The following is a 25547-nucleotide window of genomic DNA, read 5'->3' as shown; positions in this document are numbered from 1 at the left end:
CGTTATGAATATAATAAAATTAAATCGTTATACTATATGTTTATACTCCACCGTCGAAATGACCCCTGAAGAATCCGGCATCTAGTGAATGGGAATCTACTGCCTTTGTTTTATGAGAGTACTTAGCAAAAGACGAGATCAGTAATTACCTACTTCAGTGGAGTATTTTGCACAAAAGAAGCTCCTGTTATAACTACAAGGGTCTCTCTTTTGTCGGGAGAGATCTTAGAAAGAGACTAGAATACATACGCAAGTTAAATTTACTAAGAAAAAAAACTGTTCTGAAAGTTTTTCATTCTTCTTATTATTTCATGCGAGAAGAAATTCACTACGTTAAAATGAATGTATTTTTTTTTAAATATTGTTAATGCATGTCTACGGATATAATAATCAGATAATTTGCAGGGGAACCAAGAAAATTCCTTTTGAGATTTTTATTCCCATGGACTTACAGAACTATGAATAGAAAAATATGATGGATTAACGTAGTCGACTGCTCAAGTAACTGAAAAAAAAATCAATTATTATTCTGCAAATCGATAATTTTCAGTTTCATAGTATTGATGCTGATTATTTTGTATCTTTTTCAATACAGTCGACGCCGCTTATTATAATCACGTGTAATGGTATATCATTCGGGTATTGTTATCACTTTTGCAGAGAACGGACCAATATCATAACATGGGGAAACAATTCGTTTCTACGAAGGTTTCGACAGCTGGTTGATGCGAAGATAAATCCAGGAAAGAAAATTCAACTGGTCTTGCGGGGAATCGAACACACGTTCTCTTACTTTCCGGGTGAGCGCATTGACCACTAGACTAAAAAGCCAACGAATCCTCTTTCCTTAGAGCTCGTCTTCGCGAAACCATAACCTCCTAGATACAATAGAACCTATATAGATACCCTCCTAATAAAACCTCTAGGAGGTAATGGCTGAACGGGGATATACATGGACAGTCAGACCTAACTCGGGATAAAGATCACAATTTCTGACACTGCCTAAGCGTTGGCTTTGTAGTTTAAGGCAGCATCATCTATAGCAGAAAGCCACCACGCGAAGCTTTGACGTCACTGTAGACGTCCATTCCACCTGCAGCCATGGGATATAGCAGGCCGACGCATTCGATATCTTTATCTTTTTTTGCAGTATACCCAATGACTATAGGTGAAATGGACTTCTTCAGAGACGTCACGAGCTTCGCGCAGAGGCTTTCTGTTTTAGATGGTGTTGCCTAGGGCGCTCACCCGGCAAGTGAGAGGGTGTGGGTTCGATTCCTCGCAAGGAAGTTCTCCAGTTGAATTTTCTTTCCTGGATTTATCTTAGCATCAACCAGCTACTTCACCAAACACCAACGACAGCCATATCGCTAAATTGCAATTTACTGCCATTAACGAGATGGGTTGGACCATCTATCGATGGTCAACTGAAGTTCAGCCAGAAAGCATCAACCAGCTGTCGAAACATTTGTAGTAATAATGGAGAGTTGCACCATCTTCGAATAATTCTTTGTTGTTATCAGGACTTCGGATAATGCTATCAATTTCTTTTTTCCGTCAAATGTTTTTTCTGCATTCTGAAGCTAAGGCTTAACCAAACTTATTTTTTTTCCTGTAAGTTATCGTTATCATGCTGCAGAACTATGTCGGTGCTCTTTTTCACCGTCCTCCTCTTGTTGACAAACATTTGCATACTTAATGTCGCTGCGATCCAAGTACGTGTGGAGCTAAAGGCAAATGTATGACAAAATAAAACCTTTTCCGTTCAGTTCTTGATCAGTTACTCTTTCAGTTGAACAGATTACAATTTTTTTTTTTTCCGACAGTCTTTCTCAAGGAATGTATGGAACGTAATTGTACATTATAAAAACCATTGTGATTTGTAATACACATTGGGCAGTTTCATTCTAACGCCTCACAATGACTGAATAAAAATAACGCAACATTTTAGTTTAAAGCATGGTTTCCCAAACTTTTCATTCCATCGCCCCCTTCTTCAGAATTTTTTTTCTCTCATCGCCCCCAACTCAAGTAAACCCATAGGATCCTATGTTAAATCCGTAGCCCCCCTGGATCATTCCATCGCCCACCAGGGGGCGATATTGCCCCCTCTTTGGGAAACACTGAAGGGAAAAAAAGAAGGCATGTTTTAGAATAAAATGAAAAAAAAAAATTTAACGATTAAACATTTTGCAACCAATTATGCGGGAAAAAAAAAGTTGTCCCGTTTTGCCAATACCCATTTACCATACAACTCGTTAGACCAAACGGGATGTATGGTCACCATACTTGCAAACGGGACTTTTCGGATACAGTTATCATTCTGTTATTATTATCAGAAACACCCGAATTCCGGTGTGATCGCATTAAGCGGCGTGGACTTTATTATAATATTTGAATTATATAAACAACTTGCAAGCATAATTCTCAAAATGTTTCGCAAATTTCGTAAATTTCAATTTCATGTTCATAAAACGGATGGAAACAAGTTGTTTTAATAATAAAATTTTCATTGCACTTACGGGTAAACTAGGCGTAAAAACGTTAATAAAAAGGCAGTCCTCTTCTCCTCTCAGCCTTCCTTGAACGTCCCATTGAGGGCATTCCGATCTGTAATCTCTGGCATCTAATGTACCAGCCCATCCTGGAAACATCAAGGATTCCTGAAAGGAGTAATTCTAAATGAAATTCGCTGTCAGAAATGGTAAATGAAATTTAGTAAAATATCGTAATCAAATTAAATTTGTAGCATCGTGGGTTTTTTGTTAACATACTCGAGTACGGCCGGGATTACACTATAAAAGTGTGATAAAATAAACTTTTATAAAACTTGAAAAAACAACCAATAAGCCTATTTGCAACATTCGTTCGAATGTAACCAATGCAACCAATTCCGCTGTGGTGGTCGAGTGGTTATAGTGACGGACTCGCGATGCGAGGATCCGGGTTCGAACCCCACAGTGGTGGTCGGCTGAAGCTGGTTTTCTGTGGTTCCCAACTTCAAGGCGCAAATGCGAGCCGATCTCCCCGTTAAAAAGTCTCGCCACAGAGAGCAACAGTCCTACAACGATAAATCATTCAATTATAACACTTCACTCATAGTTTGAAAAATTGGTGGCAGATGGCAGCACTACACATAACAAGCATTACAGAGAAACACAAAATAACTTCACGTCAGGTTTCACTACACGCACATTCGGAATGTGCGATTCGTTGGGGGTTCCGCGGGCGGGGAGGGGGTGTGGGCGGGATGCATGTGTGGTGTAGCAGTAGTAGGTAGGGCCTCCAAAAAATGGCTCGGGGATCCATGATGTTCTTAAGTCAGCCACCTCGTTGGGCAATTTGCCTGTTGTGGCGTGGTATTTGTATTAGTTTAATTTTCAAGTTTTATGAAAGAACTTTTATAAAACTTTTATAGTGCAATCACAGCATTAGACCGAAGCTCTATATAAATAAAATTAATATTTAATACTTACCTGAATACATCATTACATCATACGTTCGAGACAAGAATGATTGAAATGCTTTTATATCTACAATAACTCATTGAGTCAGTGATTTTCTGAATGATATAGAAAAGTCAAATGTAATACATGTATACCGGTTTCCTAATAAGCTTGCGGTTTGGCGTAATAAAAATGAACCTTACACGCAGCAAAAAATGTCGCTAAGCCGGAAAGCCTGAAAATTTCGCTTCCTATTTACGACGATATGCTTCGATGAATGTTATGGTAACGTACTAAAATTCTATTCCATTCATCTGAAATGCTATCGTTTTTCAAGGTTTCTGATTGTGCAAGGAATTTTCTACTCGAATTTTGTAACATGGCACCAAGAAAGGTATCTTGGGAAATAATATATATGTACTCAAAGTACATTAATCCTATATAAATCTTATATAAAACCTATAAGAATCCTTTATAACGATACCCTCCACAACGATAATAGCCTATACAACGATATTACTCTCTAATCCCGATGCATCTTTGAAACTTTTACTGTATTCCTATTTATAATGATAATTTTTTCCGGTCCCTTTAGTATCGTTATACAGGGTGGTAACTATCAACCGCTCAATAATAATACACGCGATTTCTTGTGAAAAACTAATACGAAAAGTGTAATTTTAAGTAAAAATTGATTACATCACTTTATAATCCTGCCGAATTCACCGAACGTACACCAAACGTATTACTTGGCGTTTTCGAAACTGATTAACAATGGTATAACCCTAAAAGAAATCGAGGGAAAGCAAACCAGTTTTTTTTCCTCTCTAGTGTGTGTGTGTGACTTAAAATTTTTACTTGGATGTTACTACGATTTTCTCAGATTGCAGTTTTTGAGTTCATCCAAGAGATTAAAAAAAACTACTGCCCCAAAAGAGTTCTGAAATTTTGCAGAAATGTTTCCTCACCATGTGTTAGTAAAATGAACGTCAGGTTTAGAAATTAACCCAATTACTTTTTTTTTTAATGTTGAATTCAGATTTTTGAAAACAAATTTTCAAACTTTAAAAATTCATAAAATTCTAACGAATGATCAAATAACGAAGTTCGAGTTAATTTTACTAACACCTTCGTATAAAAATTCCTACAAAATTTCAGAATTTTTGGTGCAATAGTTTTTATTTTATTTTAATGCAGTGGTTCTCTAACTTTTGTCACCCGCGGCTCCCTTGCCCTAATTCATGAACCATCTGCGGCTCCTCAGAATAATTAGATGATTATTTTCCCCCGTATAAAAGAACCGCCTCAAAGCGTAAATAGGTGCACAAATATATATATGCGGCTTGTCGTGACGCCCCTTGCAAAGAGTGGCGACACAGCGTGGTAACTATCGACCGCTCAATAATAACACGCAAAGAGTGGCAAAACCTCTAGAAGCCACGACGCACACTTTGAGAAGCACTGTCTTAACGGATGAGCTCAAAAATTGCAATTTGAGAAAATCGTTTTCAAGATGTTTATTTTTGTTCACGTTTTTACACTATAACTCACATTAATTTTTTATTTATTTAAAAAAAAAAAAAAAAATTAACCGATTGGCAAGAAATTTGATGCACACATTTGAGATTTTCAATTAAATGAAAGATTTTTTAAAGTCATGTTTAAAAATGGACTTCAGGGGCTGTGGCTCCCCTTAAATAAATAAAGTATATGACTAACAATTTCAAGATGATATTTTTTTTCCAGTTTCAACTCAGAAATTTTGGAAAATTTAAATGTTCCATCACAGCTTTTGATTGTAATTCTGCAACACAATAAGCTTGTTGAATAAAATCGATCACTGTTACAAATTGCCATTGATGAAGTCTAACAATTATAGTCTGAAATTTTTACGGCATCTCATTTATGTTATGAGTGTGTGTATGAAACAATATTCAAAACTATATTTCGAAAAACAAACAGTAAAGAGATAGCTTTCATTCTGAAAATTAAGAGCTGGGGGGGGGGCATGACTTTTCGGGGGGAAAAAATTAAGATGTGAAATATAAGAGCATTTCAAAAGGATGACAAAATTAGTAGTGACTAGGGTGGCGAGAGCCTGAAATCCGTTCTCTGCTAAGAGACGTCCGGGACAACCACCCCATTACAAATACGTCCCAGAATGAGAATTCATCTGAAAAAATGTAGCCAAATTCTGCGTGAATCATATAGGAATAATGTGGGAAAGGAGCGTTGTCCGTTAGTTTTTGCTGTTCTTTCATAACTTCAAGTTGGAATTCAAATATCTTGGCGAATATTGCACTTAGAAACATGAAATTTTTTTGTTGGCCTCGAGAAATAAGGGCGACAACTTTATAATGAAAAGTTAATGGACAGGGGGACCGTATAAAAATTCTGATTTTTTTTTTTATTCTGTGACACACCGTATTTTCACTTTCAAAACTGGTACAAGGTAAATTTTCAACGCCTTTTGAGCATTTTGTAAACTGAAATTATGCCTCTACGACGGACGGTTGATGAGATAAAGGCCGTATTAGCATTTAAAGGACACCTGTATAGTGTTGCCCAATGATTCTTTGTTGCAAGTTGTAGTTATTATATTAATTTTAGCGCTGAAATAATCACATACTATTTTCTATACACGTAATTAATCTTTAAGACAAAGAAAAAATAAATAAATAAACAATATCAATTAATAGATTCAGCTTTAAAAGGCTTAAAGGAAACGAAATTTTAGAAAGACCAAAGACATGCTGTTTCACCATAACTGACAGAAAAGAATATAAATTCTATGGTGTATTTTTTAAAATTCAACAAAAATATGAAAAATGATCCGCAAAAAGAACGAAATTTATCCGTGACAGTTGAACCCCGCAAGAATCATCGCAATCCCTGCCATTAGGGGAAATACAAAAATTAAAATTTGTATACGGCCCTCACAATCTCTAAAAAATGTCAATTAGTTTTTCTCGTATAATGGTATTTGGAGGACTAACCAGAAAAGGATATATGAAAAGGGAAACAAAAAAATTAATTAATCAAATAAAATATTACAGAAGGAAAAAACAGAATTTTTATGATCGAAACAATTATGAATAATTATTTTAATGATTATTTCATTACTATCTCGACAATTATAAGATAGATATTTACGAAGGATTTTTTAATATGGAATACTAGTCCGGCATTTTTACAAACATAAATTTATTAATGTTCCCCATCTGGCTTCTAGAAGGCTAAATTGACTTGGAAAATTTTTCCATGAAAACTGACAAAAATCACGAGTTTTGACTATCGAATCTCGACGAATTTTGATCCAAATTCTACGCGGTAAATTTCTGGGTTTCATAGACAAAGGCGCAAAATTTACTAATTTGCATTTTTCAGATTGAGGGCCGTATACAAATTTAAATTTTTGCACATTCGAGCAACTTCCATAGCCGATATTTATAATCTGAAAACTATATTCTTCCCTCATGCCAGAAGCATGAATGTAGAAATTTTCAAAACGAGGGAAATTACGTCTGAATGTTTACTCTACCCATGTTACGCTATGTGTGTCATTTCAATGCTTTGTAATGTACACGTTTCAATAGGTTAACCCTTATGTTTGTGACTTGGATAGCAAAATAAGGGATCCAACCAGATGATATACCCAAAAAAGGGAAAATTTGCATATTCGTGCCTCTGGCATGAGGGACGATATATAACTTTAACAGAATATATATACGGGGTGATTATAAAAAAACTATCCCGACATATGGGCCCCTAACTATCATACCATTCACAGAAACTGAATGAAATTTTGGCATAAGGTATTTTGAGGTATGCGCTCAAGAATGATATGGAAAACAACAGTGTCACTCTAACAGTTACGGTTACAGTGAGAAAATTTCGAAAATATCAAATGGCAACACCAAGTTTTTTTTATTGGAATGCGATCTCCATACTGAAAAACACTAAATAGCGTTGGAATGGCACCTGTAGCACGAAAATCCCCGGAGCTAGGCAAGGAAAAAGTAAAAAGGACTTTGCCGTGCACCAGAGCATTAATGTTCGTTTCATTCGTCACACCGTTTTTCGGCTGAGATCCCAGCCTGATTACTCCTCCACAAGGTCATGTGGAAAATTTGTGAAACACAATAAAATGCTTTATTTTATGCTGCTTCTCTGTCCTTATTGGTTGTCCTCACTTTTAGCCTATCTACCGCCGGTGATTTTCATGCTACAGTTGCCGTTCGAACGCTATTTAGGGTTTTTCACAATGGAGATCACATTCCCATACAAAAAACTTGGTGTTGTCATTTGATATTTTCGAAATTTTCTCACTGTAACCGTAACTGTTAGAGTGACACTGTTGTTTTCCATATCATTCTTGAGCGCATACATCAAAATACCTTATGACAAAATTTCATTCAGTTTCTGTGAATGGTATGATAGTTAGGGGCCCATATGTCGGGATAGTTTTTTTATAATCACCCTGTATATATATATATGTGTGATTTTAATTGTATAAGTATCAGTGATATATGATTCAAATAGTGCTATGTACAACTCATCAATATACTGTAGAAAAACTCTGATAACCTAGAAAGTTTTTCTTGTTTGTAAGTTTGCTGTAAGGCCAGGAACACACTCGTGTCAAGGCTGGACCAATACGTTCCAAGGTTGGTCATGGGCAGATAGTGTGGCCACTCCACCATTGTCAATGATCGTCAAATGTTGGGGACTGGAAATTATTGGGAGGTTGGTCGAACAGAACGCTAGCAGTCACAACACTAACGGCCGTATGCACCGACACAGTTTAAACTGCAATCGCAGGTGAAAGGATTGAAGATCGAAACGGATTGGTTAAATTGAGGATTTCAACCAATCCATGTCGATCGTTAATCGTTTAACCTGCGATCGTAGTTTAAACCGTGCCGGTGAATACGGTCTTAAGCTGAGTTCCTTTGCGCTCGAGTGGCGCAGTGGTAAGATGCTCGCCTTCCACCACGAAAGTTACCGTCGAGGTCCACGGGTTCGAATCCAGGCAAGAACTTAATAAACAAGCCTATGCCACTGCTGCTTCTTTGCATCAGGGGAAGGCAAATATTTGCGAATGACTATTGAACCAGGCTTGAGATACGCAAATGTAAATAAAATAACAAGCAAATGATTGGAAGTTGGCTGCCGTGATTGATCTAACACTCAAAGCTTTACTACTAACTACTCTTTTCAGTCACTCTTATTGCACATTAAATAATCGAAACGATAAAATATCTATGCAGTTCAAATACAGCAATGCATGTAAGTAGATAACCATCTCGATTATTAATAATTCCAGAACGTGTCTTTTTCTTATGGGAAAAAGATGAATGAATGCGAATCTTAATTAAATATAAATTTGTATTCTCGAGCGTTAAAATTAATCTGTACGAGACTTTGGTATTCACGTGCTCGAGAATTAATGTTAAATTTATCCTAAAATGCTACTTCATTGCTCTGTCTACGGTTTATAGTGATTTAATGGTTTCTATGGAAGCTTGTATGAGAGTAGTATTTTTTATGAAAAAAAGAACGGGGTCGTGTGCACGTTGCAGAGCGTGACCGATGGCCCCATCACGTACCATCTGGGTGATTAGAAACGATTTTAGAAATGATGAGGGGACCCTGTTAGTTTTCACTCGTCATCTATATTGATGTTCGTGGATCATTTGATATCTATGACCATTGATCAGTGGGTGCAAAATGGCATCAAATCAAAAGCAAAATGCGATACTTTTCTGCTCTTCTTCATACGCGGAACGAAGAGAGTTTCGTTGCCTCGAATGGCACGTGGCTACAGTACTCTAACTTACAACGATGTCATAATAGTGTCAATAAATCAGACGAGTGAATCAACAGCAAGATTTAATCATTTGTTACAGGCTAACGAATCCTTTTTACATCACTTCAAGGCGTGAACATTACCTTACCTATTTCAACTATATAATATAGATATTATTTAACCATCATCACCCTCTAAATATTACTTTATCTTGCTAAAAAGTGAACGCTTCGATATTAAATAATGTCCCAGTGGAGAAAAGGGTTTTTTCACAGTTAATTGATGTTCACGTTTCCAAATACAGTCGAGCTCGTTATAACGACCATTCGTTATTGAGACCGTCCTGGGTTTTTTCCTGTTCTCTTTTGAATCCAATACAACGACCTACAAAGACATCAATCCAATGCAATGTCTGAATTCAGCTCTGCCTCACTTCTTTTCGGCGAAGAAGTGTGCCGAAACTGTGATTTTGGTTCGCCTTAATTGTATTTGACATTGACTCTTAATATTGCAGAACTCAGTACCGTACACAGGCACATGCATGTAATTAATTATCCCAATTTTATTATTATTTCCTAACCTGATGCATTTTTACTACAACTGCTTACATAATAATGCAATGATTTTTAATATAATTTTTCATTATATCCAAATACAAATTCTCTTAAGAAGAAAATATTTTTCAAACGTTCAATACAATATAACGTTCATTTTTCGAGGAACGAGGAGGGTCGTTATAACGAACATCGACTGTATTTTGATGCTTGTCAATAAACACCTACCCAAAGACTTTTCGTTAGACATTAAGGGAAATCGATGGCTCCTGCATAAAGTAATTCCTGTATCGCGAGAAGTTATTTCGATATAACACAGTTCCTTGTGACTAAAAGGATGGCTCGCTCTGAGAAAATCAGCAATCCACAGAATATCAGGCCCACTAAACTCTCACGCGTTACATAAACATGCATTGATGTTGATATACTATCTTGCCTGTTATGAAGTTTTACAATTCAGCCCACATTAACTCCCGAAGGTCATTTTTAAAAGTATTAAAATATCATAGCTGCCAAGAGTCTCCCGGATTTCTACTCTATCAGCCGGACTCCCGAAAAATTCTTTTTTCTCCCGAATTTCGCCTGTGATTATAAAAAAAATCCCTACATTAAGAGGGAAAAATTATTCCCCAAGAATTTACGCGGAAAAAAAAACTGCTGCTTCAATAAGCGTTGTGTAAATTGTCGCCATTTCGTCAAATCACAAAAAAATATTTCCCTTTTGGGGAAAAAACACAAAATTAGATAATCAGCAAGCGTCAATCCATCCTTTCGAAATCTAAAATTGGCACTCGTGTCTATCTGCTTTATCCATATGTTCCGTTTTGGGATCGACGGAGATTGTTTGGCTTGCGAGATTTGATTTTTGAGAGGTAATTTAACCCAAGGACTTTAACCATGATTGGCGATGGCTTGCACGGTGTCACGGTTTTTGCAACGGGAAAATATCCCTAAAATTTCCCTTTTACTAATGAAAAATCCAGTGCCGAGCGTACCTTCTCGGGGCCCCGGGACAGACATTTTATTGCCCCCCCCTAAAAGGAAAAAATTATGCAAAATAAGTGTAAGTTTTTTGCAAGGCCACCCTCATTCGGCTCGGGGCCCCGGGGCAGTGCCCGGTTGTCCCTGCCTAGTTACGGCCTCGGAAAAATACCTAAAGTGTTTTAGAAGATCCCTTTTACATTTATTTTTGTACGGAATTTGGATCCGCGCGAAAACCTCCCGAATACTCATTCTCCAAAGTTGGCAGCCATTTAATAGTTAATTCAGCATTTACTGCACCAATTGATATACATTAAATATTTGTTGAATATAAGAATATAAAATATATTGAGAAAAAAACCCGAGATGTTGTTTACACGAATCTTGATGACAATGCTTCATAGATCAGCGACTAAGGATCTCGTCGATCCATCTTGCGTGGGGACGCCTTCTCGGACGTTTAACACCACGGGCTACCAATCCGGAATACTTGTAGTTCATCTGTTGTCCTGTCTTCTTGCGATATATATGTGCAGCCCATTTCTATTTTAAACGATTAATTCTTTCCATGATATCATATACCTTTGTGTGCTATACAGGGTGCATAGCACACTTAATAGGTATGGCATTTTACTGGCGAACCGTTGATCTTAAAGGTATACTTCCAATTAGAAAAAGTGTTCAAATAACGTGTAGTACTCAGATAAGTCATTCATGTTATTGTATTAGATCTTATAGTTATTAAAATAAAATAAAAATTAACTTTTTATACTGTTCCCGGGTGCCTCAAAACCCAGGTAAAAAGTTGTTGCCCTGTCTCTCCTGATACCAACAAAAAAATTCCATGTTTCTAAGTGCAATGTTCAGTGAGATCCTCGAATTCGAAAAATGGAGGAAAGTTGGGAAAAATCAGCGCTAAAGATGCAGAAAACCCGTTTTGCCTAAATTTAACGCTGTTTTTTTCCCAAATTTCCTCCGTTTTTCGAATTCGAATGTCTCAATGAATATTACACTTAAAACATTTTTTTTTGGCATCAAACGAGACAGGGCAACAACTTTCTTATTGAGTTTTCGAGAACAGGGTGTTCATATAAAAAGTTAATTTTTATTTTATTTTAATAACTACCGGAAAACTGGGACATATGGGCAGCCTATGTAGAGGGTCACAGGACACATGGTCAGCCTATGTAGGGGTCGCCGATAATTGTTTTGGTCATAAGGGGGTCGCGCTTCAAAAAGTTTGCGCACAACTGGTATATAGCAGCGTTTCTCAACCTATGGTCCGCGACGATGACTAGGTGGTCCGCAGACAGATTCGATAATTCGACTCTAACTGAATGAAAAATCATGCAATTGATGTAATTCATATTACTGATATCCATATAATAAGAGTTCAAATAAAAATTTTTCCTTCATACTTAGGTTCACCATACCTCATCAAGGAAAATGCAGGAAATTGATCCTGAATACGGAATATCACTGACTGTAGCCGAAAGATATAATTTATGATTCAATTTGCTAATTACTGCAAAAATGGATGAAGGTTGGGGAAATAAAGGGTTACTACAAATCGCAGTAAACAAAAATGCATTTGACGAAAAAAAAAAATTCAAATGAATAGATGACCATATTTTGTTGTAAAATATAAGGGGAACTGAGATCTCAAATAATTTTAAATACGGGACGTCACCAATTGTCATTAAAAACGTTGCCATAAGTCCGCAAAATCCTTAATTGCAGTTAAAATGACTGAAAAATTGAGAAAAAAAAAGCATTGAACCTCACAAATAAGTAAGATGAATATTTGTATTTATAGTTATAATTATCATAATACAGTAAAAACCCTCTTAATGGACACTCCTCAGATGCGGTCACTCCTCTTTTACGGCCAAATAATAATTTCCCCGCATATAATAAAAGCATGCGTTTCAAATCCCTGATTAAAGGTCACCCCTCTTTTACGGACGAATTTTTTTTTGTCCCGCTGATGTCCGCAAAAGAGAGGTTTTACTGTAATTATGAAAACATTGTTTATTCACGATTGTAGTAAACATTACAAATTTAAATAAGCATCGTTGAAAAAACGGGACAAATGTATAGAACAATTCCGAACTGAAAATACTGGATTGTCCCGTAATACGGGACATGAATGGTCTGTCGAATTGTTTCAAATATTTTACTGGTCCTTGGGTTTAGAAAGATTGAGAAACGCTAGTCTATAGGCTAATGTTAAACTCCTATCAATACAACGATATCTATTACTCAATAAATCCATGTATAAATCCATGAGATTTTGAAATCGCTACAATGATATGTTATTATATTTCGCTCAAAATCACCAGCAATTTTTGTTTTCTTCGTCACCAGTTTTTGTTCTCCCGAGGGTCTCTAATAACATCGGTATTCTGAGGAACGTGGCCCTGAAAGTGTTCATGAAGTTGCCATGAAACTACTTTGGAGTACACAAAAGTGTAATGCAGCAAACTTCTTTTTAGAGGGGCAAAAAAGTAACTGAATTTAATAAATTAATTATAATTTTTGTGTGCCGTGCATAAATGCATTTTCCGGTAGCACCAACAGTGCCGACTCAGACGGGATTGACAAGAACAGCGTAAATTTGGTAGCGTATGATGGTAATTTTGCGCCTAACGATATAATAAAATCCCTCTACAACGATTAGTTATTATTAATTATATTTATTACTAATATGTATATGATAATATAAATATATGATTAATTATACGTTCTTGATACGCAGGGTATCGTTATATCTAGGTTTCTCTGTATTCAAAAAAAGCGTCTTGGTGGCATAACTGATGATGCAAAAAAACCGAAAATCAACGTGAAGCGTTGGTGCACGCTTCGCAAATTTTTGAGAAAACAGTTATCGTTCCTTATCAGAGCTAATCTATCATCATTTTTGCGCAAAACTAACTCCTTTATATCTTCAGAATGAATTTTTCAGAGAGATGTTATTTTGCTCATTTTTAGAATCATCTGTGCGTAACAGCAATTCGATTCAAAATCATCTCGTTATTTTGAATTATTTCTAATTTCCCTGTTATTATTCTGCAAACTCGTGAGAATTCCGTTGCTCTTGCACATGGACGTGCTTGAATGCGTATTATTATCATTGAGTAACCTTGAACGCACGTGACCTTTTACCGAGAGTCCCAAAATGGGAAGGGGGGGGGGGGCGGAATGCGGAAAAAATCAGTATTTTGACGCCTTTGCCATAGCAATTAGTCAGTTTCCCAATTTGAGAGTTGAACGAGTTATCTACCACATAAATCCGTGAGCTTTATCGTTCACTTACCAGAACAATCGAAAACAGTGATGTTTTGTGGATGCCGTATAAACGAAGCGTATCTTTTAATTGCTCGTTATAAAAACCTGGTAGATTATAACAGGTGAATAAGAATACAAATCTTTGTGAATGACCATTCCTTTGATCTGTTCTAAACTTTTTAAAAAAATAACTACATGCCCTTTTGGAATTAATTTCTGTGTTTTTATGTGCTTGCTGATCTCGTCCTAAAATAGGGAGAAAATATTTGCATTTAAATTTCCAAAAAATCAATATCGAGTGAAAAATAAATGATATCTAGTTTGTATCGTTATGTAAATGGCATTATCTTCATACAAAAAGCATGAATGATTGTCTCCTCGTCTTTCATTTTATTTGGTTCCCAAAACCCCAACTCTTTGAGATACTAGGTGCGTTCCATAAGAACTGAGTGTAAAATAAAAAAAAAATAAAAAAAACTAAGAAATAAGTACAACAAAAAATTATTTATAATACGCAATGCTCTCATAGTTCAATCCACTTTTCAAAGCAAGTAGAGAAGTCTTTTCCAGGAAGCTGTCTCAGTGAACCCGACACAGTTAAAATAACGTCAGCATCTTCATTAAATTTTCTACCACAGAGAGCTTCTTCTTTAACGTCGAGAACAGCCAAAAATCACATGGCGTGAGATCCGGACTGTAAGGAGGTTGTGACATGATTTTAATGTTGAATTTACTAAGATATTGCTGAACAGAAGTAGCGACATGCGGTCCACATTATGGTGTAATGTATGGGTCAAATTTCTTACCAGTTCACGACACATATATAAGCGTTGATATGCGTGTCTCGATACGTGTCATCGCAAATTTTTCAAAATCGAAACAGAATATGTAAATGAAACACTAAAAATCATACCATAATCCTTTACAGTCCGGGTTCCGCACTTTGCGATTTCTGGCTGTTTCCGACGATGAAAGAGAAACTCTGTGATTGAAAACTCAATGAAGATGCTGACGTTATTTCGGAGTGCGGGAGTTCACTGAAGCAGTTTCCAGAAAAAAACTTCTCTACTTGCTTTGGATTGGACGATGGGACCATTGCGTATCATTTGAGAAAGTATAAATCATTTTTTGCTGTACCTATATTTCTTGAATTTTTATGGTTCTACTCTCAGTTCTTATGGAACGCATATTGTAATTCTGTAATATTTAGATAAAATAGGAATAAGCATTTTGCCTAAAAACGTGTCCAGTCTAAAAAAAGCATGGTTTTTAGTTTTTTATTTCCCAAGTGGTTTTAGGATGTATTTAATGGTGTCCAAAAAAACGAAGGGAGGTACAACTTTGATGTTTCGAAAAGATGCTTTTGTTGCTAGGCAGGAGAGCATTTCACTCCCTTTTAGAACCAATAAGAATCGCGTTTCGTTATAAACGAAGAAAATCAATTGCTATTTTCCTAATTTTCTTTCTCTTGAATCATATTTCATAGAATGTACTATAAATATGTTCTGAGTTTATTACCATCGTGTTAACAGAAAAAGGGTAAACGGTGAAGGAATGTTCCCAAAATATACTTTGTTAAAAAATTATGGTAGGCTGTGTCATAGACATGGTCGCAAATATTGACGTGAATACGTTCTTTGTGCCCTGAATCGTCGCGTGGTTGGTACTGACATAATGAAATTGGTATCATTGGATTTGCCAAAAGAATATCTATCAGACGACACCATTGGCTGTTATTTGAAAAAACCTCTTAAGAGACCTTAAGAAACCTCTCGAGATATAGCGTAAAACGATTTCTCTTACGAAAGCGGGCCGCAAACGTGGTACCCGGACCAGGAGAGGTATTAAAACTAGAGTGACATCGTTGGATTTGTATTGACAAGATTTACCCGCAGACATCAAAAACAGTGATATATTTTGAATACTTCCTGCGATATGAGCGTTTAAGTTATTTCGCTACGCAACTTTCTGAGAATGTACCCAGTATCGTCAGATGACATAAAAGACGTTTTCACGTTAAAAAATCTAACAAAAACATACTTTCTACACAAAATCTTACAAAAAATGTGCATTAATACTATGGGCATGATGAAATGTAACCAAAACTAACTTGAAAAGAGAATGCCATTTTTCTATATAAAACCTTTTTCCTTCCCTTTCACTTTCCATTTTATCTTTCGCTCGTGAGATCATCGGAAGAATTTGCATCAATTATTGAGCATACTTAATAACGTCTGGATGAAATGAAAATTATTATAATCGTTTCGATCAACGATGGTTGCGGATGTATCAGCTTATGGAATAAATCCCACAGTTCTTTTAATTCCAAGAAATTTTTTTTTTAATCTTTGTGGAATGTATGTCCCATAAATTTGTTCAAATTATATATTTTCTGTGCCATTTGAGCTTGTTTTAACAATTTTCTGTACATCACATATTCCTAAAGAAAATATCCTGTATTAATTAATTCATTCCTAAATTTTTTTTTCAAGTTTTTTCATTGATTGATAATGTAATGGAAGGTTTTACATCCCACTTAAAATCCGTAAACGATGGGTTCACCTGTAAATAAAAAATTTTGTTAAAGGAATTTGAAATCTTTATTGCTTTTTTTGACAGTAATATGATTTGTGTGCTAACTTTCGGACTAGATTTAAATTCCATGCACACAGTCCATGGATTAATTTGTGTCACTGTTGGAAATCAGCTCTAATTTGTGGATCCCGCTCAATAAATCTATCAGTAGAATAAAGCATAAAATGAATTTGAATTGAACTAAATTTTAAAACTAAAACATGTTTGAAAATTTTATTCAGTCGTAAATATCTCATATTCATATGTGAATATTATTGTTTTTGAAAGGAGTTTGCAATATTACAACGATATGGCAACTATACACAATATGGTATTGGTGATGGGAAAAAAAACATGTAAATTAATGAATTTTTAATTCTCTCGAGTTTTTCGCGAAGTATGATTGATATAATTTAATTTCCATATTGATTAATTCAGACAATTACACTGTTGATTATAATTTAAAAAATTGATATCGGAAGTTAGGTACTGCAATAAATTTTACGCACTTATTAATATTCACAAACGGATGCCTTCTTAAGCTCAGCACTTTCTATGTCACTTCGAGTGCGTGTATGAAACTCATTGGGATTCATAAAGTGTTTAATGGGAGGCAGCACAAAAGAAAAATGTTTTTCTTCTAAAAAACCTTCAAAATAAAAAGATTCTAATTACTCTAGGCTAATGCTCAAAATTAGGCTGAAAGAGAGAAAGAAAGACAACAAAATATATTGTTCTACGGGATTTTATTTTCCATGATTTTCAGCCTAATTTTAAGTATTATACTATAGTTCAATATTAATTACGAAGTGAAAGTAAAAAAAGCTAGTTTTCCTTTCGCTTAGAATTAACATAATTTTTTTGTGTTTATATATATATGATCATTTTTTCAAGATACTGTTTGAGTGGTGGTATAGAATAATATAAAAAGCAAATATTGATCGTATTTGATGAAGTGATATAATTAGAACTGAAATTAATCGCACAATATATCGAGAATTTTTTTATGCCTCTGATCGTTAAGATAAATTAGCAATATGGCAAAAAGAAATTGGTATTTTACTTATTACCCGTGTCGGTGGATAAGTTACAAGCTAGCGACAATAAAAAAAAATTGCTAAAGAAATTATGACTTATTGATCGTGATCACGAAACGACCTTCTCGGTCAACTTCTCATTCATTAACCTAACATAATTTTTTTTTGCCTTAGCCTTAGATGAATGATTGTTACAGAGTAATTGCTGCATTGAATGAAACGTGCCTTCCTTAAATGAATTATTAAATTAAATACAAGCAAACTATTACTTGACTGGTAGATGTCGTTTATTAAAGAGATGCCATTCTTGTTATCGGGTATAATTAGTGACGTAGTGGACTTTTTTTAATTTTTAAAATTAGATGATTATGTTATAATACGTTTTACAGAATCCGATAATGATTACAAAATTTTCTAGAGCATTCTACTTACGATACGAAGCCCATAGAAAATTTTGTGGAAATTTTTTTAGTCACTCATTGAAATATTAAATGGTAAAAAAAACTTTTCTTATGATCATGTTGAACTCTTGTATCTTTTGTATCGAACATTGAGGGAAAAAAATCATCAGACGAAATTTAAGCTGAAATGGTTTTCCAGGAAACTTTTTACTTACTTAGCTAAGACATACTTATATGGACTATAAATACTTCGATAAGACAACCATAATCTTTTTTATGGGCAGTGTATTATCTAATATTAATTATTAGTTCTGTTTCGAGATATATGCTTTTATATTGGGTTGCTGTATTGTGGTTATATTTGACATCCGTATTTTGTATGGGTGTCTTTTTTTCAGCCACCTGTTGGGCAATTAGCCTGTTGTGGCCTTTGTATTTCTATTTTGTATTGTGAAGCTAAAAAATGGTTTATATTTTCAAATAACCATCACTTGCTTTTTTTTTACAGAACGAAATTTTCAAAAATAATTAAATTCGATATCATATTCATATGTAATTATTTGCTCTGAAAAGACAAACGAATTTATATTAAAAATCATTTTTGAGCATTAAATATTTTCAAATTAAAAGATGCTCTTGAGGAGTTATTTAAGTGTTATATATATATGCTATATATATATATATATATATAAAATTGAAATAGAAGTTAAAATTCTATTAAAATTTCAAATAGAATTTGAATCAAATCGAGAAGAATGTCAGTCATATTAGTTCATAATAATATGTAACATTATACACGCTATACATATTGTTACGTAATTATGTGACAACATCTTCTTTACTGCACAATCATTTTTAAGATCAACCAAATGGCCAAAAAATAAAAGTTAAGACAAATGTCATTTTTAATGTTTATTTTATATACTGTATTTGAATCTTTGATTATGCATACTTTTACACATTGTTTTGTGTAAATGTGAAATATATGAATTTAAAATCGAAGCCTAAACTGAAATAAATCTGCATATACGTTGCATATAATATCACCCCACGTTCTTGAATTTAAAGAAAGAATAAACAATCATCCTCTTGAATGAATTTTATTTATATTAAAATTTTGATCTTTTATGAGGTTCATGAGAATTTAGCTTTTCAAACGAAAAAATTGCCGACCCGTACAGATTCAAAATTATTTTTGAACCTAAAAACCTTTTTCCTATCTATCTTATACAACGACGTTTCTGAACCTTATGTCCACAGGCCAGAATGACCTGTGAAGATAATACAGGTAATCCGCAAACACGCTTGAAAACTTAGTTCTGATTAAACGAAAATTATTCCATGGTATGTGACTGATAGCAATGGTTTTCACATCGGTTTGAACAATAAGTCGGGCCAAAATGCTGTAAATTAGTGGTCCGTCAAATTATTTCAGAAATTGTAGTGGTTCTTGGGCTCAGAAAGGTTGAGAAACGCTGGTACACCACGCCCGTGGAAGAAGCACAAAAAATGTACACTTATTTTGCGCAATAATAACCCTTCCGGGGGGTTCCAAAAAAAAGTCTGCACCTGAGACCCCAAGAAGGCATGCCACAGCCCCGTGGCATGTGGCCCATAGCCCACATTCTATATATATATAATATTCTATTTCATTTTTATATACTACCCATGTAAAATATTCTGATAAAAATTATCCTATTTTTCTTTAAAGCACATAAAATTATAAAACTAGAGTTTTTAATTGTTATAAAAGAGAAAACGAAACTTACCTGTAAGCGTCGAACACCTACGGGTTGAGTCGCATAGGGTATCCCGCGAAAAGCGTAAAAATCTCGACCATTCGACGTTTTCAAAATCCTTCCGATCACAATTCCCTGTTTAAGTGTTAATGTCGTTCCATACTCTTGCGACTCGATCACTGTCCATAATGCAACAAAGCACAACAGAGTCACAAATACAGTCTTGAATATTAAAACAGTCATGATGTGGGCTCTCTATTTCTTTCAAAACAAAAATGAGTAAATTTTACAGAAAACACCGGGCACTCACTGACTCGAAATTTAAATTAAATTTTTCTTTGGAACTTTAAACGGTGGTTTATTTTTTCTCAATCACCATGGGGTTATATTCTAGTCGCAGCGATTAGAGACGAGAACGTATCAACAACAGCTAAATAGGACTTTTTGTAACGGAACTTTTTTTGAACACACATTAGCAAGTTTGACGCATGTGTTTTGTCACCTCCACCCTATATATCAACAGAGATCTTACTATAACTGCATCCCAAGTTAGAAATGTTTGTTTTTCGCGGTAACATTTGACTTGACGCTTTTTGCCAGGGATAGTGAATTTTCCGATATAAGAGTTCGCCGCTCTAATATAATAAAAAAAAAAGTGAGTTTTGTATCGCCAAAAGAGTAAGAATTACCAGCCAAAAACAGCCATCGAAATGAAGTTTTTTCGCCGCGTGGGATGAAAATAATTTGGGTTTCTGTTGTTTTTTTTTTTGTTTTAGGAAAAAGTTTCGGAAAGAAGAGCCGGATTCACGCTCCGTCTCTCCATCTTTTCTATCTCAAACTTTGTCAAAATCTCACGTGCCTCCCCATCTTTATTATTATAACTATTATTTTACACATTCGTTTTCAGTCCCACAAATTTCCAACTCCCTTCTATATTGTGTGAAATTATACTACATCGTGTTGAATAGTACCATCATTAAAATGGTTGTGAATTTCTCTTAAGGAGGTCTGGTACCTTTTACTGTAACGTGGTGAAAAGGCCTTAAAACTATGATCCAGTTGAAATATCATTAAAAATATTATTTAATTTTGGTCTATTTCAAATGTTTTTTACACATATTTTCTCGATTTCATATACAATGTCAAAAAACAATATTTTCTATATCTCTAAGGGGCCATTCAACTATTACTTTAGCAGGTTTTTGACCATTTTTGACTCCCCCTTGTCAGCAAACGTCAGTAAAAGTCTGATCCCCCCCCCCTTGTCAGCAAAATTTCGCCAACTAATGTCCACACCTGATACAGCACATCGGGATCAAAGGCTTACGCGGGGCAGGGGCTAGGGCTCATGCCCCCCCCCCCTCCAGGACGATCAAAAACTTTTGATCCAAAAAAATGTATATTTTAAATTAAAATATTGAGAAAGAAAATACCTTTACACGTTATTATAATCGATTTCTGTTAATTTCAATGCTTTCTGAAGGTGAAGGCTAATAAATCACAATTTGTTTTTAAGAAATTCTTTGTGACCTTCCCCCAAGCCATTTTGCCCCTTCCAAAGGTCGATCCTGCGTAGGCCCCTGATTGGATTGTCCTTCGAAAATATACATAGTGAATTTAATAATAACTAATATACCTAACCACCACTGTACGACACTGCTGTCATGAACTTGGCTACGTATGCACGGGAATAATTTTTCTCATTGATTGACTGAACACACTATATTTTTTGCTTGTGTTTCAAGTTTTGAGCATTAATTAATGGAGTGGTATTGATTACCGTTGCTAGTTGGTACAAGTACCGAGTATTGGGCTATCGTCTTCTTGATCATGGTTTTTCTAAATTCCAGAGATGTTAATCAATGGCAAGACGGTTGTTTAAAAACAATCATTTCAGTGTAATTTGGAGTATTTCTTTCCTAATTAGTTACCGATGCGATAATGATGATGGAATTATTACGAATATATATGGTCTTGACTATAGCGCCAGGTGGGCCCACACCACGCTTGGTCAAGTTTATCAGAGGATTAGTAAATAAATACACATAAACTACACAAAGTAAAGATGCCATTAAGAATATTTAATATTTTAATAAAGGGTGATTGAGGACGTAATCATCATTTAAATATCCCACTATCCGTTGTCATCATAAGTCAGCAAATCCGAAATCCCCTCGCTCCCTCTCGGTGATGACGTAATACTTGAATGGCCCCCATTACTTATTTTTTTGCTTATTTTCAAACATTAAGGAAAAAAAAAGTATTGTTAATACCTTGCGCATGATAAAATAGCATTACATCAATGCAATTGAATAAAAATTGATTTAAAATGAAGAAAACTGTTCATTTCATGAAATGAGGCAGAATATTGAGATTGCATAATAACCTTATTTTAAACTAAATTTGAAATTCAAATTTTAAAAATAAAAAAAATTTAATAATTTTTTTATAAATCAACTATTTATACATCAGTATTTCTCAATATTGATATATAAATTATCTCAAATATTTTTCATTTATGGACTGGACAGTTTCCTTTATTTTGAATCAAGTTCTATTCAATTATATTGATTTCATGCTATTTTTATAATACGCGCAAGATGTTAATGATGATGCTTTTTTTTCTCAATGTTTGAAAATTTCTAAAACAATAGGTAATCAAGATGTGTAAAACATTGTATTGACACAGTATAACATTTATAATCAAAAATATGTGTACCAAATTTTGAAAGAAATCGATGATTAAGTTTTTTTATGATATTTCTACTAGAGCAGCGGTTCTCAACCGGTGCACCGTGTGCACTCTCGAGGGGCTCCGCGGCCACTCGAGGTAAATAAAAACGAACAGTAAATTTGAAAAAAATAATTATAGATATTTTTAAATAATAAAAATAAATCAGTAACTTCGATGAAATAGAAAATGGACCTACGGGGCTCCGCCATAGAAGTTATAATTGAGATTATAATTGAGTAAAACAATTGAGAACCGCAGTACTCATAGTTCTTGAGGCGTGTTGTGACCATATTAAAAGGTATGAGATCCTATATCCCTTTCAGACCCGAATTTTCAAAACTTTTTTGCATTTTTGATACTCGAAAAATGCATTAAAAATATAAATGTCATCAAATCATTTTTCCTTTTTTTTTGTGAAGAAATAATTCACTTCGTACAAATTTTTTTAGTCAAGATGATGAAGGGTATATTCATCTTCCCATAAATTTTTTTCCAGAATTATATTGCTAATTTTTATGCTATAAATCACACTTTTCTCGGAGGCACTTTCTCCTGAAAGCGATCTTAAAAACCCCTGGAAGTTCAACTTTAAGTACTGCACGCTGATGAGAAATCCAAAAGTTCATATTCATCATATTTCTCAAGTAACTCGAAACTTACACAACCCTTTAAAACAGGGCTTATCTCCCTGAGGTAAAAAAAATACTACAGTAAGAAAAGCAATTTTCACACATTTGTGGCACTAGGATATGAAAGGGTTAAGGGGGGAGGGTGTCACAACGCGTCTGAGGCTTCAAAAAATCAGTTTTTCAAAAATGACTAAAAATATTTCAATTAACTGCAAATCAAATGCAATAAATCTCGTATGAATCGGTCAATTGGTTCTTTCATAATCAAAGAAAGATGAAATGAATGGCAGTGGAAAAGTATCTAAGGAACAAACAGTTTGATTTTTTGCTTCTAATCCGTAAGATTGAAAAAAAAAAACTATTGCACAAAAATTGCTGAAATTCTGCAGGAAAATATTTATACGACGTGTGTCAGTGAAATGGATCTCGAATGCGAATATCTGACCATTTGTTGAAATCTTAGGAATTTTAAAAGTTCGAATAAAAAAAAGATAAATATCAAAAATTTGAATTCGACATCTTTTAAAAAATATTTCCCATTAGTCAGTTGCTAAATCGCGAAGTATCGAAGGTTCATTTTACCAACACATGTTGAGTAAACATTCCTATAAATTTTCATCATTTTTTTTTTTTTATCTTACACATCAGCAGCAAAAACTTCAGACATTTGATCTGAGTTAAAAATGGTGATTTCAAAAATCATGCAATGGTGTAAGAATGTTTCAGTTTTAATCGGCATTGCAAAATGATTATGATCACTGAATTTAATATGACTGTGTTTGCTATGATTTTTTTTTTTTTTACATTTGAAAAAAAAAACGATTGCTTTATTTTTATAATAATGCATTTTCTTGCATTCGAAGTTGCTATACAGGGTGTGCTGTAAGTGCTAACGCGTCCTTTATCTGATACAGGTACGGTTTCGATTTAAAAAATGCTCAAAATGTGTTCAAAAATTACTTTGTACCAATTTTGAGAGTGTAAATACAGAAAAGCTGAAAAGAACAGCATAACTAAGGTTTTAACTAAGGCATAACTAACCGATTTTTGAATTAAAATATCGCAGTTAAAAACATGGGATTTATTTTCTTCGGATCAGAAAAGACAGGGCAACAACTTTCTAATTAGAAGTTAGAGGACAAGGGGACCGTATAAAAATTTAGATTTTTATTTTTATTTTGTGATACTGTATTCTGCCTCTTAAAACTGGTACAGGGTAAGTTTTGAGCTCCTTTTGAGCATTTTTTTAAGTCGGAATCATACCTCTACGACAGGCGGTTGATGAGATAAAGACCGCATTAATACTTACAGGACACCCTGTATATGGGGTTAAAAATGAGAAATATATTTTGTAATGAGCAGTTTTATAGTTTTCTAGATTTCAGCAGTTGTGGGTTGTGAAAGAACAGGTTACATTACCTGTTCTTTTCTTTCGCAGAGGAAATTGCATTTAGCATCGATTAGCGTTTGCCAAGAAGAATAGCATTAACGAGCGATAAAAAAATCTTATTATTTAGGGATGGGAACTGATTGAATCAAAAATTTTAATCGAATGTACTATGTGTAATGTAAACGTTGTATATAATCGTTTTTGCGTTTTCGTTTTCCAGGAGATCCGTGGGACCCAGGGGATTTGCGGGGTGCACTCATACTTCCGGCACAACCCGATCGGCAGTAAATTGCTTATGCGATAGACCGGACTTGTGATCGGTTTGAATGAATGAATGAATGATTAATCGAATTTTAATTGAATATTTTCAAATGTACACCATACACAGGGTCATTGGCGTACGCAAAGGGGGAGGGGGGTTGGGGTTCTAACTCCCCTCCTCAAGCCGAGATTATAGTGTTATTTTGCAGGAAAAGAAACAAACTTGAGAAGAAACAAAAATTGAACCCCTCCCCCCTGCTTGAGAAAATTCTGCGTACGCCTATGCACAGGGTGTCCTGTAAATCCTAATTCGGCCTTTATCTCATCAACCGTTCGTCATAAAAACGCATGGTTCTAATTTAAAAGCTCAAAATGTGTTCAAGAATCGCTCTGTACCAGTTTGAAGAGTGAAAATACAGTGTTAAAATGAATAAAATCTAAATTTTTATACGGTCCTCCTGTCCTCTAACTTCTAATTAGGAAATTGTTGCTCTGTCTCTTCTGAGGGCGACAAAAGAATTTCCGTGTTTCTAAGTGCAATATTTTCGCAGAGAGATTTTTGATTTCAAAAAATTTGAGAAAAGTTGGGAAAGAACATCATAAATAAGGGAAAGGAGCGTTACCCACATTAGTTCAGGCTGTTCTTTCCCCCTTTTTTCTCTGTTTTTTGGATTCAAGTACCTCAGGGAATATCGGAATTAGAA

General features: G+C 34.7%; 1 protein-coding gene across 1 annotated transcript in view; it reads right to left on the bottom strand.

Annotated features, from left to right (window-relative positions):
* Positions 1 to 20441, bottom strand: part of LOC149080663 (esterase E4-like) — a 45097-nt gene extending 24656 nt beyond the window's left edge. The window contains exons 1-2 of the mRNA XM_089239850.1: positions 19860 to 20441; positions 2523 to 2663 (exon numbers count right to left, since the gene is read on the bottom strand). Of these exons, the coding sequence (XP_089095976.1) occupies positions 2523 to 2663; positions 19860 to 20072 (354 nt within the window). The 5' untranslated portion in view covers positions 20073 to 20441. The remainder of the gene's footprint in view (positions 1 to 2522; positions 2664 to 19859) is intronic.
* Between the last annotated feature and the right edge of the window lie 5106 nt (positions 20442 to 25547).

The sequence above is a fragment of the Pholcus phalangioides genome, unplaced genomic scaffold, assembly GCF_987345545.1.
Source record: "Pholcus phalangioides strain wild (caught in Gottingen) unplaced genomic scaffold, Ppha-v1.0 ptg000011l_1, whole genome shotgun sequence".
NCBI classification, from domain to species: domain Eukaryota; kingdom Metazoa; phylum Arthropoda; class Arachnida; order Araneae; family Pholcidae; genus Pholcus; species Pholcus phalangioides.
This window is presented reverse-complemented; position numbering and strand designations above follow the sequence as displayed.